Source organism: Eubalaena glacialis, chromosome 19, assembly GCF_028564815.1.
Source record: "Eubalaena glacialis isolate mEubGla1 chromosome 19, mEubGla1.1.hap2.+ XY, whole genome shotgun sequence".
Lineage (NCBI taxonomy): Eukaryota > Metazoa > Chordata > Mammalia > Artiodactyla > Balaenidae > Eubalaena > Eubalaena glacialis.
Genome location: NC_083734.1, coordinates 8,422,296 through 8,437,578, shown reverse-complemented (window position 1 = coordinate 8,437,578; position 15,283 = coordinate 8,422,296). Strand labels below are relative to the sequence as shown.

Below are 15,283 nucleotides of genomic sequence, written 5' to 3'. Positions count from 1 at the left end.
TTGCCCGTGTTATTCATATACATTTTAAAAGAATTGTACTTTTTTAATATATAAACTTTTGTATTCTGTTTTTTTACTTAATGCAAACATCATAAATAGTTTCAATATTCCTACATAATCTTTTATGGTGGTAAAATATGTATACTCCATAACCTTTTAAACATGGTTTTACTGGCCAGGCAAATACTTTTTGAAGTCACTGCTCCATAGATCATTTAACCATTCCAATACAGTTGGATACTTAGGTTGTTTCCAACTTTTTACTCTTTTAAATAAGGTTATAATAACATTCTTTGACATAAAGGGTTTTTCCCCTGATTTTAGGATTACTTCCCAGAAATGGAATTAATAAAGTGTTTAATTAATTGGCAGGGTCATTTGTGCCCATTTGCTTGCCTGGAATGTTCCCTCTATCTAAATCCTACCTGTGTTACATGACCCATTTCAGACCACATTTCATAGATAAGGTCCCCTGACTATAGTAAGCCATGTTGGCCTCTCCCTTTGCTGACCATGGGCACTTAATATTGTAACCCCTGCCTTTCCAACTATGCCACCCCCTCAAAGGCATGTCCCAGGTCACACGCCTGATATGTGTCCTCTGAAATGTTTCGGACAGTTAATAAATACTCATCGATTGAGGAAATCTGCTTCTCCTTTTGCTTCTCCTTAAAGGAAAATCCAGTTACAAGGTGGCATCACTTCTATCACACTTCGAGGGGAAGGACACCAGTTCTTTGTAGGAACAGAAGAGTCACACATTTACCGTGTCAACTTCACAGATTTCAAAGAGACTCTCATTACAACTTGTCACTTTGAAGCTGTTGAGGACATTGTCTTTCCATTGTAAGTAGAAGACGGTAAAAATGATAAGAACGTGGAGATTTGGTGCTGTGTGCAAGGAAATGTAATTTTATTAATATACTTTCAATACCAACATAATCAATCATGATAAGTCATAATAAATTATTTTTTCTCCTGAAATTTTTCTATTGTAGCGAATTATTTTAATAGGCTTTCTATTGCCTTTACCAAGCAGCTACATTCGTTTCATAATTCAAATTTGGGCCTCTTTAGAATGTTGGCTTTTCTAATAAATCCATCATGGAAATGGTGAACAGACTGGCAAAACTTTTCTATGTTTTCCCACTGCCGTCTGGAGAAAATCTTAGTAGTGCCTTTTTTCAAACATCTTTCAAGTCATTTGTTTGCACCTCTTGGGTCTTCCAGATTTGGCATGCTTGATGGCAGTGGTCATAAGATTGAGTTCTTCTGGATCTCGTTGCTGTATATCTTGGTAAATCCCTCACAAACCCAGTGAAACAAATAACCATCAGCAGTTTTAATATCAAAAAGCGCTACAGTCATAGTTTGCCATTATTTGAATTTGAAACCTATTTTGTCTTTGGTGAGATTTGTTCCATGAGGTTGGTCACAGTTTTTGCTCTCAACTTCCTCAGTGTTTCACTTGAATTTACAAAACTCAAAGTCATTGTTCTATAGGTAGCAAGACTCTCTTTGAAAACTTGATCCTTAAGATCACAAAATGTAGTTTTGGTTCCATGAGTCTTTGAGATTAGGTTCTTCCAAATATTTCTAATAGTGAAAATAGCTGGTGCCTCCCATTAGGTGAATCTTTATTTGAAAATTGGTCATTTCCTTTCTGTATCATTTTTCCTCTCTTTTTCTAAGGAGCTTGGTAGAATCAATCTGTAAAATTATTTGGTCTTGGTGCCTTTTGTAAGGGTAAGTTTTTAAATACCTTTTCAATTTCTTATGTAGTCTTTATTTAGGTTTTGTACTTCTTTCTTTTCTTTTTTTTTTAACAGCTCCATTGAAATATAATGTACATATCATAAAGTTCACCCATTAGAGTGTACAATTCAATGGTTTTCCTAGGGGCATATTTACAGAGTTGTGCAACCATCACCATAATCTAATTTTAGAACATTTTATATCCCCAAAAGAAACATACTAGCAGTCACTTTTAGCCTATAAGGTTCAGCTTTCAGCCACCCAAACTGAGCACAGTTGGTGAATGTACTGTGCTCAGCTAAAGGTAAAAAGGTAAAAAACTCTCTTAAAAAGGTAAAAAACTCTCAAATTGATCCCATGAGCTCTGTCCTCAAAAATAGAATCTTAAAATTAAAAAAAGAAAGAAAAAAAAAACAATACAATTTTTAAAAAGAAAAATAGTATCCTCTCTGGTCTCTGCCTGCTTTTTCTTCCTTTTGAGGTTTCCCCCCTGCATGTAGAATTCAGCTGGCATACAGTAATTTGGGCAGTTTTTTTTTGTTAATTAATTTTTTGTTGCACCACACGGTGTGTAAGATCTTAGTTCCCCAACCATGAATCGCACCCACACCCTCTGTGGTGGAAGCGCAGAGTCTCAACCACTGGACCGCCAGGGAAGCCCCTGCATTTCTTTTTTCTTTTTTAATAAATACATTTATTTATTTATTTATTTATGGATTCATGGCTGCGTTGGGTCTTCGTTGCTGCATGCGGGCTTTCTCTAGTTGCGGAGAGCTACTCTTCGTCGCGGTGCATGGGCTTCTCTTGCAGTGGTTTCTGTTGTTGCGGAGCACGGGCTCTAGGTTCGCGGGTTTCAGTAGTTGTGGCTCGTGGGCTCTAGAGCGCAGGCTCAGTAGTTGTGGCACACAGGCTTAGTCGCTCCGTAGCATGTGGGATCTTCTCGGACCAGGACTCGAACCCCTGTCCCCTGCATTGGCAGGCGGATTCTTAACCACTGCGCCACCAGGAAAACCCTGTCTTCAGGATTTTTGGTTCTTATTGTTGTTCATTTTATCTGGCTTTTATAAATGTTATCTGTGGGAAGTTTGTGTGACCACTTCACTGCTCCAACATTACAAGCGTATGTCTCTGGATATATGCCCGGGAGTAGGATTTTATTTTTTTATTTATTTTTGACTGCGCTGCGCAGCTTGTGGGATCTTAGTTCCCCGACCAGGGATTGAACCCGGGCCACGGCAGTGAAAGCGCTGAGTCCTAACCGCTGGGCCGCCAGGGAAGTCCCCAGGAGTGGGATTTTAGCTGGGTGGGAAGGAGCACACATACTTAGTGCACCATCTTGATCCAATCAATTTAGAACTTAACCTCTCAGATCCTAAACTCAGGACGTTTTTGGACTAGGCTTAATTCCTGAGGAAGTGGACTGTCCATCTCGGGGAGGGAGAATTTGGAAAGTTCTCTAGGTGGATTCATTCCATGATATTTGATTTTCATAGGAGTCCATATGCTTCTTTAAGAGCTCATGTTGGGACTTCCCTGGTGGTGCAGTGGTTAAGAATCCACCTGCCAATGCAGGGGACACGGGTTCGAGCCCTGGTCCGGAAAGATCCCACATGCCGCGGAGCAGCTAAGCCTGTGTGCCACAACTACCGAGCCTGAGCTCTAGAGCCTGCCAGCCACAACTACTGAGCCCGCACGCCTAGAGCCCGTGCTCCGCAACAAGAGAAGCCACCGCAATGAGAAGCCCGCGCACCGCAACGAAGAGTAGCCCCCGCTCGCCGCAACTAGAGAAAGCCCACGAGCAGCAACGAAGACCCAACACAGCCAAAAATAAAATTAAATTTAAAAAAATTAAAAAAAAAAAAAGAGCTCATGTTCCCCCAAGGAGGAGCTCATTCACTGAAGGCAGTGTCTGACATAAAACATTTCTTATTTCAATAAATATTAACACTCTAACGTTGGCTTGATTTGATCTCTTTAAATCAGAATTGCCTGGCAAGGAGCTCCTGCTTTCCTGTTCCAGCACTTGCTGTTTCTTTTTTTAAAAATATATTTATTTATTTATTTTATTTGGCTGCACCGGGTCTTAGTTGTGGCATGCATGCAGGATCAAGTTTCCTGACCAAGGATCGAACCCAGCCGGGCCCCCTGCATTGGGAGCGTGGAGTCTTAACCTCTGGACCACCAGGAAAGTCCCAGAACTTGCTGTTTCTAGGTAGTAGTCCAGCATCATAATTTTACCTCTGAGCCCCAAAGCTAAATATGTGGAAAAGATCCACTTATTTTTCCATTCATTCCAAAGTGAGTAGATCTTAACCTAAGAGAGAGGGGCTCTCTTTTTATGGATGTGCTTATGCTGATACGTAGGAATTTCTTGAGAGGTATTTAAATCTAAAAGCCCAGTCTCCACAAGGACTGTAGCTAGAAATGCATACTTTATTTTTCTGGACACGCCCTGTGGCATTTGGGAATTTAGTTCCCCCAACCAGGGATGGAACCGTGCCCCTTGCAGTGGAAGCGGGGAGTCATAACCACTGGACCACCAGCGAAGTCCCTAGAAATGCATACTTATAAAGCAGATGGTCTTTATTGTACCCTGATATGACTCCTTTTTCTCAAATTGGAATAATCTGTAATTTTTTGGACATTTTTCATTATATTTACGAGTTGTCCATTGAGGGAAAAAAAACCCCAATAGACCAATTACTTTGGGTTTCTCTTCCTTGTTCACAATCTCATATTTTCTCATAACTAAGCAAAGAAGTATTTTGGGTTGTCTGCAAACATGAATTCTAGAGCCCTTGTCATTTTCTTCTTTGAAATTTTAACAAGATTGTCTCCTTTACAGGAAAAGGTTTGTTTAGTCTCTTTTAATATAAATATTCCACAGATGTATTTCTTCTCATGTGTTACTTGCTATCAACAGGACACTGAAAGACTTTTAAATTGGCATTTTCCTTTTGAGCAACTTTGTCCCAACCCTTCGTAAGAGAAAAGACTACGAAAGATTTTTCTTTTTTTTTGGCCGCACCACGTGGTTTGCAGAATCTTAGTTCCCAGACCAGGGGTTGAACCCGTGCCCCCTGCAATGGAATTGCAGAGTCCTAACTGCTGGACTGCCAGGGAAGTCCCAAGACTATGAAAGATTGTCCACAGATGCTTTGAGGGCATCACATGCCATTTTACACAAAAAGTCTGTAAGCCTGAGATAAGCCTGAGATAATAGGTGTCTAAAGGCATCCTTCCCTACATCCTCGTGAAGGCCATTTTAGTGTCAAACCGGCACCTGAGAAACACTGTGCATCTTGTATGGCTGCATCCCTTATCCTCTTGGTGGCTTCTTTGCAGTGGCACCGCTGAGCTCTTTGCCACCTGTGCCAAGAAGGACATCCGGGTGTGGCACACGCTGTCCAACAGGGAGCTGCTACGGATCACTGTACCCAACATGACCTGCCATGGCATCGATTTCATGAGGGACGGCAAGAGCATCATTTCTGGTAAGGTCGGTGTGCCAGGGTTTGGCTTCGGGCTCCGGCTGTGGCTTTGGTTCTCGCCATTCTTATCCTGCCAGGATCGACATGGGGATGACCTGGAACAGCCTCCCACTGTCCACTTGCTTCTCATCTAGCCTCTCTTTGGAATTCCCGTCCAGCTGGGATTCCTTCTGAGCTAGGAATTACCAAGCAGCAATCTCTCTTCCCCCACATTGCTGCAGAGAGCATGTTGCTTTCTCTCTAGCAAGGAAATTCAGTGATTCATTTACAAAGTGGATTTGAGGCCTTAGCAAGTCCAGGGCACTTGAGTGAGAACCCTTTTTGTTGTTCAAGAGATTAAAAACTACTTAAACTAAGTTACAGCTCCAAGGGAATTTATTTTTAATTCAATTGATTATGTTATGCCAAAATATTTTAACATAAATTATAGACACCATGATATTCTACCTCTAAATACTTCAGTATGCATCTCTAAAAATATTTTCCTATAAAAATCCTTATTTCTTAATATTGTTTATGTTCAATCCATATACAGATTTCCCCAGTGGTCAAAAGTGAATTCACTGGTTCACATGAATGAAAAGTCAAGTGGGTCTTTAGGGGCAGCTATTTAAACAGTGATATCAGGAGACTTCCCTGGCAGTCCAGTGGTTAGGAGTCTGTGCTTCCACTGCAGGGGGCATGGGTTTGATCCCTGACTGGGGAACTAAGATCCCACATGCTGTGACACAGCCAAAAAAATAATAATAATAAATAAAATAAAATAAAACCCATTTCATCCCCTATATTTTGGCTCTGTCTCCTCATGTTGGATTCTCCCCTGGGGCGTGTCTTCTCCACATACTGGTCACCAGGAGCTCTTGGCTTACATTACACTTAGAACTAACAAACCCTGGGGTCAAGAATCTTGGAGTCACCATCATCTGCTCTTTTCCTCTAATACCCCACCCCCGTTTCCCCCCAATGGCTCCCCCTTCAGAGTATGTCCAAGATCCCATCCATCTCATCATCTCCACCCTCGTCTCAGCCACCACCTTCTCTCTCCTAGATTATTCTAGTAGCTTCCTGCCAGGACTCCCTGCTTCTACTCTTGCCCATTACTCTTCTCCCCCGATCTGCTCTCAACACAGATGCCAGAAAACTCTTTAAAGTGTAAGTCAGATCGTGCCATTTCTAGGGCTCAACGGTCTTTTCCTTTTTAAAAATAAAAGACAAAGTCCCTGCAATTGCCTGCAAGGTCCCCCCTGACTTCTCTCCCCCAGCCCCACCTTCTCACCTCTGACTTTGTCTCTTACCGCTCAGCCCCTCGAGCCATACGTGCTTCTTTTTTTATTATTATTATTTATTTATTCATTTATTTTTGGCTGTGTTGGGTCTTCGTTTCTGTGCGATGGCTTTCTCTAGTTGCGGCAAACAGGGGCCACTCTTCATCGCGGTGCGCGGGCCTCTCACTGTTGCGGCCTCTCTTGTTGCGGAGCACAGGCTCCAGACGCGCAGGCTCAGTAGTTGTGGCTCACGGGCCTAGTTGCTCCGCGGCATGTGGGATCTTCCCAGACCAGGGCTCGAACCCATGTCCCCTGCATTGGCAGGCAGACTCTCAACCACTGCGCCACCAGGGAAGCCCCATACGTACTTCTCTGCTCTTCCTATGCTACACATAGGGCCTTTGCTATAGCTGTTCAGTCTGCCTGGAATGTTCTTTCCCCAGAGAGCCCCATGACTCACTCCCTCACCACCTCACTGCCTCGAGTCTTGGCTGAAATGGGATCCGCCTTGAGCATCCTATTTAAAATTGCTAAGGTGCAGAGCTGATGCTAAAGGTGAGGTGAAGGAGCCAGCCAGGTGAACAGCATAACAGGAAGCGGGAACAGCAAGTGCAAAGGCCCTGAGATGGGAAATTACTTGGTGTGTTTGAGGAATAGAAAGAGGACCAGTGCGTCTGAAGCTTAGAGGGTAAGGTTGGGGTCAGGGTTGAGGGAGAGTGGTATTAGAGGAAGTTGGAGAGGTAGGTAGGGAGCAGAGACTAGTTACTGTAGAGAATTAAGGAGCTGGTTTTCATTGTAAGTGCAGTGGGAAAAGCTTTTTGAAAGTTCTTGATCAAGGTGACATGATTTTAAGAAGTTCACCCTGGCCCCTGCATAAATAATTGATTGCAGGAGAGCAAGAGTCTCAGGCTAGGGAGAAAGCTGTTATAATAATCCGGGAGAGAGATGCTGATGGCTTGGACAAAGGTGGTCCCATGGGGGAAGGGTTGAGACGTGGCCAGATTTACTGTTTTCAAATTGTAATGCTGATGGGACTTGTGACGGATCGGAGGTTGGGTTGGGTTGGGTGGATGGAATAGAGAGGAATCAAGGATGGCTCTGAAGTTCTTGGCTTGGGCAGCTGGATGGATGGTGGCGACTTTTATTGAGACGGGGAAGATGATGGGAGTGGGAGAAGGAGCATCGGGTTTAAATGGGGGCGAGGGGTGGGAAGCCAACATTTATTTGCAGGTGTTAAGTTCTACATCCCAGAGGCATGATCAACCAGCTGCTTGAATGTGCAAGTTTTGCGGCTCATGGGGGAGGTGGGAGCTGGCCTCCCGCTTCTCTCTCCTGGGATGGGGCTCACCTGGAGGCAGGTTCAACTAAGGCAAGTTGCTCATTTCCCTCAGGAGGTGTGGCCAGTTTGGGGAATCAGGGAGAAGGGGGCTATGATTCCTGGCAGCTGGTGGGAGATCAGCCTCTTCCCTCCATCACCACCACTGCCTCCAGTCCTGTCTCTCACTTATGACTTAAGAGAGCCGCAGTCTGCAGAGAGCGTGACTATACTCATCCTGCCTGCCTTTGTTTCCCTTTCGTGCCAGCGTGGGACGACGGTAAAATCCGAGCCTTCGCCCCAGAGACAGGCCGGCTGATGTACATCATTAACAACGCCCACAGGATTGGAGTGACGGCCATCGCCACCACCAGTGACTGTAAAAGGGTCATCAGCGGCGGTGGGGAAGGGGAGGTATTATTCTCGAAGGCAGAATCTTTTTAAAATAGCCTTTGGTTTAGAGCAACTGCCTCATAGCAGGCCACTAATTTGATTTTTTCACCTGTACTAGGAATCAGGTGGGACCAAATTAAGATTTTTGATGAAACGCTGAAATACATCATAAATTAAAGTTCTAATAATATAAATACACATATCAATATTTTTGTTCCCAGAAAGGACATTTAGGATACAGACGTGAAATCATTCTACAGGGAATTGAGCTAGGAATCCAAGTTGGTGTTTTGCCAGAGTTTTAGAATACTTTTTTTTTTCTCCTTCAAAAACCAGTTATATCAATTGTCTTTATCTCATCTTTTAAAGGAGATGCTATTTTTAGAATCGATTCTTTAATCTACCCAGATGCTTCGACCATCATTTCAAAATTATTACACTTGACCTTTTCGTTCCATCATTTCAAGGAGCCTAAAACATCTTTCACAAATTCATCTCAGTGTCTCCCCTCCCCTACTCTCCAGCTTTCTTCCTATCCCAAAGCCTTCCTTCTCTCAACGTAGGACGTTTCCCTTTTCCTTTCCTTTCCCCATGCTATCATGGAATAACCCAGGGAGAAGAAACATACAGCATCTTCACGTAGCCTTTGGCAGAGTTTGGATCAAACCTGTTAGTGGCTGAATGTTTGGGTTCTGGGGCCACACTGCCTGGGCTCAGATTTCACTTCTGCCACTTCCCAGCTGTGTGACCTAGGGTGTGTGCTTTAACCTCTCTGTGCTTCAGTTTCCTGTAAAAGTAAAGTATAAAGTGAAGATAGCGGTACTCCAATTAGTGAGATGTTTTTTTACACTCTTTATTTTGTACGAAGTCTTCGGAATCTGGTGTGCATTTCACGTTCAGAGCACATCTCCATGTGGACAAAACCCTGCCGATGCTCCACAGACACACCTAGTCCTAGACCATCGCCCTGCTCTCTGCCCATTACCACCCTCGCGGCTCTGTTCCCTTCCCTCATCCCTTCAGCCACGCTGTCGCTAACGCCCACAGCATCCTTGCTTGCTCCCTCAGCCTTTGGGGGCATCGACCTTGCTGAGGAGGGCTACAGGAGGGAATCGCACAAAACAGATTTGTCGCCCCCAGCCCTGATCAGCAGTCTTTTCACAATGCCCGCTCCCATTCCCCACAGCTACTCCAGACCTTTTCTTCCAAGAGACATAGTCTTCAGGGTCTTTGTAAGTACTAGAGACCAGGGCTGCTGCTGGTCCGCAGGGGTGCACTGGTCTGAATACTGGGGTTGCTAAGGTACTCTTAAGTATTTTATTTCCATTTTCATTGGTAAATGGCCGTTACCTGAGTTGCGAAGACCCTAATCCCACCACTTTATACCCAAACCTCCCTGCCATCCCACAGCTAATGGCCGGCACATCCAAGGCTCCAGTCCTGCGCTGTTTGGCTGGTGCCCACGCCACGCTGGCTAGAGCATCTGCATCTCACCCTTGCTAGAGAGCCATTGCCTGCCTCCATACATTCAAGATTGTGGATTCGTTTTCTCTGGCAATAGTCATCACCCTGTCTCATGTCAAGACATACTGAGTTATTTGAACACCATAGCAAGGAAGATGGCCCGGCTCATTTGGGATAACCTCATGTTTCCTCATCTTCTTGACTAAGAAAGTGTCTTTGAATATTTTTCTTACTTCATTTAAGGTTATTTTCCTCTTGTCAGGTGCGAATAACTTGGTCTGTTATTACTGATCCCAACACTAGTTTTCAGTTTAGTGTTCAACTAGACTATGGCTCCTTTGTTGTCTTATATCACTTACACAAAATAATTTCTGCTCTTCTTATTTTTTAGAAGTCCAACACATTCATTATAAGAAGCATCTGACTACATTATTGTGTTCTCTGGTATAGTTGTGACAGAGCGTTTATCCATTACAGGACCTACTGTTATAACCAAATAACTTTCCTTTTTACTTACCCTTTTTATTACAGTTAGGGCATCATACTGACAGTTTTGAAATTTTGTGTGTAGGCAGTTGTATCACCACTGCATTTCATTTCAAGATAGCAAAGGGGTATTAGACAATATTCGTTACTGAAAGTGGGTGTTGGCTTCAGTGGAGTTGAGAACCACTGATTTTAAATGATTGAGACTGAGCAGCTGGTGTGAAAGTTTAAATATGGCTCTGGGTACCCAAGAGATTCCCTGATGGCAGCAGAAATTTGAAAGCAATGCTCAGCAGAAATGAGCAGACATGTTATTTCACTTGGTTTAGCAGCAGCCCCTGCATTACTGGTTTTAGCAGCGGGTGTCTGATATATTTCTCAGCCCTAAAGTAAAAACAGGTGTAGGCTCCCTGGTAGGCATCTCCCCGGCTCCACGGAAGAATATTCCCGCCCTGCAACTTGGCATCCCTACCTCCCTCAACTAATTTGATTTTTGAGGTGAGAACAGGGAATTAGAAAAACAGGTCAGCCCAGGAGGTGAGAAAGCTCTTGGAATCTTTTCATTTTTTTATTTTTATTTCTTTTAACCCCCTTCAAAAATTCCCAAGTTGGAATCGAGAGCCTGTGCTTTGTGGCTTCCAGGTGAGGGTGTGGCAGATAGGCCACCAGACCCAGAAGCTGGAGGAGGCGCTGAAGGAGCACAAGTCCTCCGTGTCCTGCATCAGGGTGAAGAAGAGCAACGAACAGTGCGTCACGGCCAGCACGGACGGCACCTGCATCATCTGGGACCTCGTGTAGGTACCAGTGATGGGGAGGACCGAGTGATGCAGAACTCAATTCCAGCATTTTATTGAACTCAAGGGAAGACTCAAACAAAGGGTAGAAATCTTACTTTGGGCAACAGGAAAGGGATGTTCCTCAGAAGCCATTCATCCCCATGGCTGTTCAGAGTTCACAGATACTGGTGGAAAGGGTAGAGTTTCCAGGAAGAGCTGGATGTTAGAAGTTTCTGGACAGATAGGGAAGTAGCTTTCTGGATATACAGGGTGAGACATGGTTTAACTTACACTAATGCAACTCTAAGAATTTTCCAGAAGGGGGAGAAAGGCAATAATGTAAATAACGCAAGCATTTCCTCTGGTCCTTCCTTGCAGTCCAGTCGAGCCCAGAGTGAGCTTGCCATGGGGGTGGGAGTGGGGCGGTGCCGTCAGTTTGCCACGTTCTCAGGGACCTCTTATTCTGTGAGTGTACGGTAACCCCCGTAGACTGCCTGACTCTAAGCTAACTGGATCAAAGCATGTGAACGTGACTGTTGGAGTAATTCACAGGATTTCCAAGGACGCTTTTTTTTGACTATAAGCATGTTTGCTCTGTGTCTTTTATTTAGAATTATACCCTATTCCTCCAACCCCTCTCCCAGCCGAGCACCCCTCTACCACTAAGATGCCTCACTCCTGTACGTAACTGCATTAGAGAGACTTGAATAAGTACAGAGATGGGAGAAAAGAGATAGGTAGATAGATAGATAGATAGATAGATAAACAGATAGATGTCTATATAGAGATATTGCAAAAGGATATGAAATGTTCTAGATTGGGGAGAAAACAATGGAACTAAAGGCAAAGGCAAAGGGGGTGGGGGAGGGAAGGATTGGGAGTTTGGGGTTAGCAAATGCAAACTAGTATATACAGAATGGATAAACAACAAGGTCCTACTGTGTAGCACAGGGAACTATATTCACTATCCTATGATAAACCATCATGGAAAAGAACATGATAAAGAATATATACGTATAACTGAGTCACTGTGCTGTAGAGCAGAAATTAATACAACATTGTAAATCAACTATGCTTCAATAAAATTTTTAAAAAGTTAAATTAAAAAAAGGGAAAAGCAGAACACTTTTTTTTTTTAATTTTATTTATTTATTTATTTATTTATTTATTTATTTATTTTTGGCTGTGTTGGGTCTTCGTTTCTGTGCGAGGGCTTTCTCTAGTTGCGGTGAGCGGGGGCCACTCTTCATCGCGGTGCGCGGGCCTCTCACTGTCGCGGCCTCTCTTGCTGCGGAGCACAGGCTCCAGACGCGCAGGCTCAGTAGTTGTGGCTCACGGGCCTAGTTGCTCCGCGGCATGTGGGATCTTTCCGGACCAGGGGTTGAACCCGTGTCCCCTGCATTGGCAGGCAGATTCTCAACCACTCCGCCACCAGGGAAGCCCCAGAACACATTTTATTTTTTAATTTTTTAGTTTTTTGGCTGCACCACTCGGCATGCAGGATCTTAGTTCCCCGACCAGGGATCGAACCCAGGCCCTTGGCAGTGAGCGTGTGGAGTCCTAACCACCGGGCTGCCAGGGAATTCCCAGGACACTTTTTATTTAATACATTAAAAAACAAAAACCAAAGCAAGGCTCTGTCTTCTGGCTCAGTGTGTCTCTAATTTTGCTATGCATACGAATCACCTGGGGATATTGTTTAAATGTAGATTTTGATTCAGTAGGTCTAGAGCGGTGCCTGAGATTCTGCATTTCTTTATTTTTCTCTTTTAAGAAAATTTTATTTATTTATTTATTTATTTTCTGTTGCACTGCACGGCGTGTAAGATCTTAGTTCTTCAGCCAGGAATCAAACCCGCGGCCCCTGCGGGGGAAGCGCAGGGTCTCAACCACTGGACCGCCAGGGAAGTCCCTGCATTTCTTTTTCCTTCTTTCTTTTTTAATAAATACATTTATTTATTTATTTATTTATTTATTTATTTATTTATTTATGCCTGCGTTAGAGAGCGGGGGCTACTCTTCGTTGCGGTGCGCGGGCTTCTCCTTGCTGTGGCTTCTGTTGTTGCGGAGCACGGGCTCTAGGCGTATGAGCTTCAGTAGTTGTGGCACGCGGGCGTCAGTAGTTGTGGCTCGCGGGGTCTAGAGTGCAGGCTCAGTAGTTGTAGCACACGGGCTTAGTTGCTCCACGGCATGTGGGGTCTTCCCAGACCAGGGCTTGAACCTGTCCCCTGCATTGGCAGGCGGATTCTTAACCACTGCGCCACCAGGGAAGTCCTGAAGTCTCTGCATTTCTAACAAGCTCCCAAGTGATGCCCCTGGTGCTGGTCCCAGGGTCACACTTGCAGAAGATGTTAGCCTACACTTGAACTTCCCATTGGGAAAATATATAACTAGAAGGGTAGGTCGGAACTTGTTTCTGTGGGTGGTTTGTGAGCAGCTCAAATCCTTAAATCCTCCCTGTGTGTAGCAGGACTATCTGGTTCATTTGTGCCAAAATCTTTAAAATTGCTCAGCTCAGCTTCCATGTTTGAAAACTTCCTGGCCTGTGACATGGCCACCCAGCCTCCTGGTCTGTGGAAGGAGAAGGGATATTTACATATGTCTTGGTATCGTATCTGAAGCAGTGGCTCTCAACCCACTATGCACAGCAGAATCAACTGGGATGCTGATTAAAAATGTATTGAGGGAAAAATACAGATCTGTTGGCCTCATCCCCCTGACTGATCCCAATCTAGGGAGAGGTAAGGCCCAAGAATACCCACTTTTAAAAAGCCCTCCCCCACACTTTGCTACTCAGCTTGTAGGGACCTTCACTTCAGAACGGTGGCCTCAGGAATAAAGTCCCGAATGTGGAAGACAGAAGGTTGATACTGAGTTCAGCTTCTCCTACTTCCTTCTCACTGGAACTTGAGGCTTCCCGTTGAGTTCTGTGCTTCGTCTTTAGAAAAGGGCCCCTGCCCGTGTCTTCTGACTGCTCCCAATAGGTGCAAGGGGAGGATGGTGAGTGGAGTGGGCAGACTCACAGGAAGTCTACTGGGGATAAATCAACCAACCCATATCCACGCTTTACCAAATCCAGTTTGAATAGTAAATAAGGGGGACTTTCCTGGTGGCGCAGCGGTTAAGATTCAGAGGACACGGGTTCGAGCCCTGGCCCGGGAAGACCCCACATGCCTCGGAGCAACTAAGCCCATGAGCCACAACTACTGAGCCTGCGCTCTAGAGCCTGTGAGCCACAACTACTGAAGCCCGTGCGCCTAGAACCCGTGCTCCGCAACAAGAGAAGCCACCGCAATGAGACGCCCACACACCGCAACGAAGTGCAGACCCCACTCACCGCAACTAGAGAAAAGCCCACGTGCAGCAACGAAGACCCAACACAGCCAAAAATAAATAAATTTATTTTTTTAAAAAAATAGTAAATAAGGTTTCTCAGGAAGAGAAAGTCATGTTTCATAGCTCTGGAATCTATTTTTCAGGCGTCTTAGGAGGAATCAGATGATCCTGGCTAACACCTTATTCCAGTGTGTTTGTTACCATCCTGAAGAGTTCCAGGTCATCACCAGCGGGACAGACAGAAAGGTGAGAGTCAAGATCTTTCTGGTACAAGAGAAGAGCAGTGAAGCCTTGTGGCTGAGGGTACAGGCTCTGGAGTCAGGCCACGCCCGTTCAAACCACGGGTTTGCTAGTGATCCGCCGTGTCACTTTGGAAATGCTACATAACGTTTTTGGGTGCCTTTGCTTCCTTGTCTGCAAAATGGAAGTGATGACACCACTGACCTCATGCAGTTGCTGTGGGGATTAAAGTCATGATTGAATATGATGCTAAAAGCGGAGGGGCCTGGCACATAGCTGGCACTCAGTAAGGACTGGTTTTGATTATGAGGACATTTCTAAGGCTGGAAGTGTTGTGCCCAAAGGAGCTGTCACTTTGATTAAATTCAAATGGAATGACAATAGAGCTCATCTCTCATCACCTTACTTCATCAATATATTAAAAATCTCTTTAGCTAGGGAGTCCATGTCCTTCCGTGAAAATTGGCCATTATTTGGGGGGAAACATTTCCCCCTTGGAGCAAGCAAGAGGCTTCAGGAGAGAGGCACATGGAAGGGCAAGGAAGCTGGGGTGTCTTCCACCCTGCCAGCCACATCGGATCAGCCAGATCTTGGCCTGATTACCTGCACATCCAATTACTGGGTTTGAATACCCCTAATGTAGACTTTGAGATGACTTTGAGATAACTGAAGAAGAGTTTGCATATTTATTGTTTTGCCAGATACAGGCTAAGTTAATGGAGTTAAAAGTATAAAAGTATTGAGGGAAAAATACAAAAGGTA

The 15,283-nt window shown here is 44.5% G+C and overlaps 1 protein-coding gene across 2 annotated transcripts in view; it reads left to right on the top strand.

Moving 5' to 3' along the window:
* CFAP52 (cilia and flagella associated protein 52) overlaps positions 1–15,283 on the top strand; it is a 37,812-nt gene that overhangs the window by 19,330 nt on the left and 3,199 nt on the right. For both annotated transcript variants that reach the window (XM_061176002.1, XM_061176001.1), the window contains 5 exons: positions 676–846; positions 5,101–5,249; positions 8,095–8,240; positions 10,812–10,963; positions 14,425–14,527. In XM_061176002.1, coding sequence (XP_061031985.1) covers positions 676–846; positions 5,101–5,249; positions 8,095–8,240; positions 10,812–10,963; positions 14,425–14,527 — 721 coding nt within the window. The remainder of the gene's footprint in view (positions 1–675; positions 847–5,100; positions 5,250–8,094; positions 8,241–10,811; positions 10,964–14,424; positions 14,528–15,283) is intronic.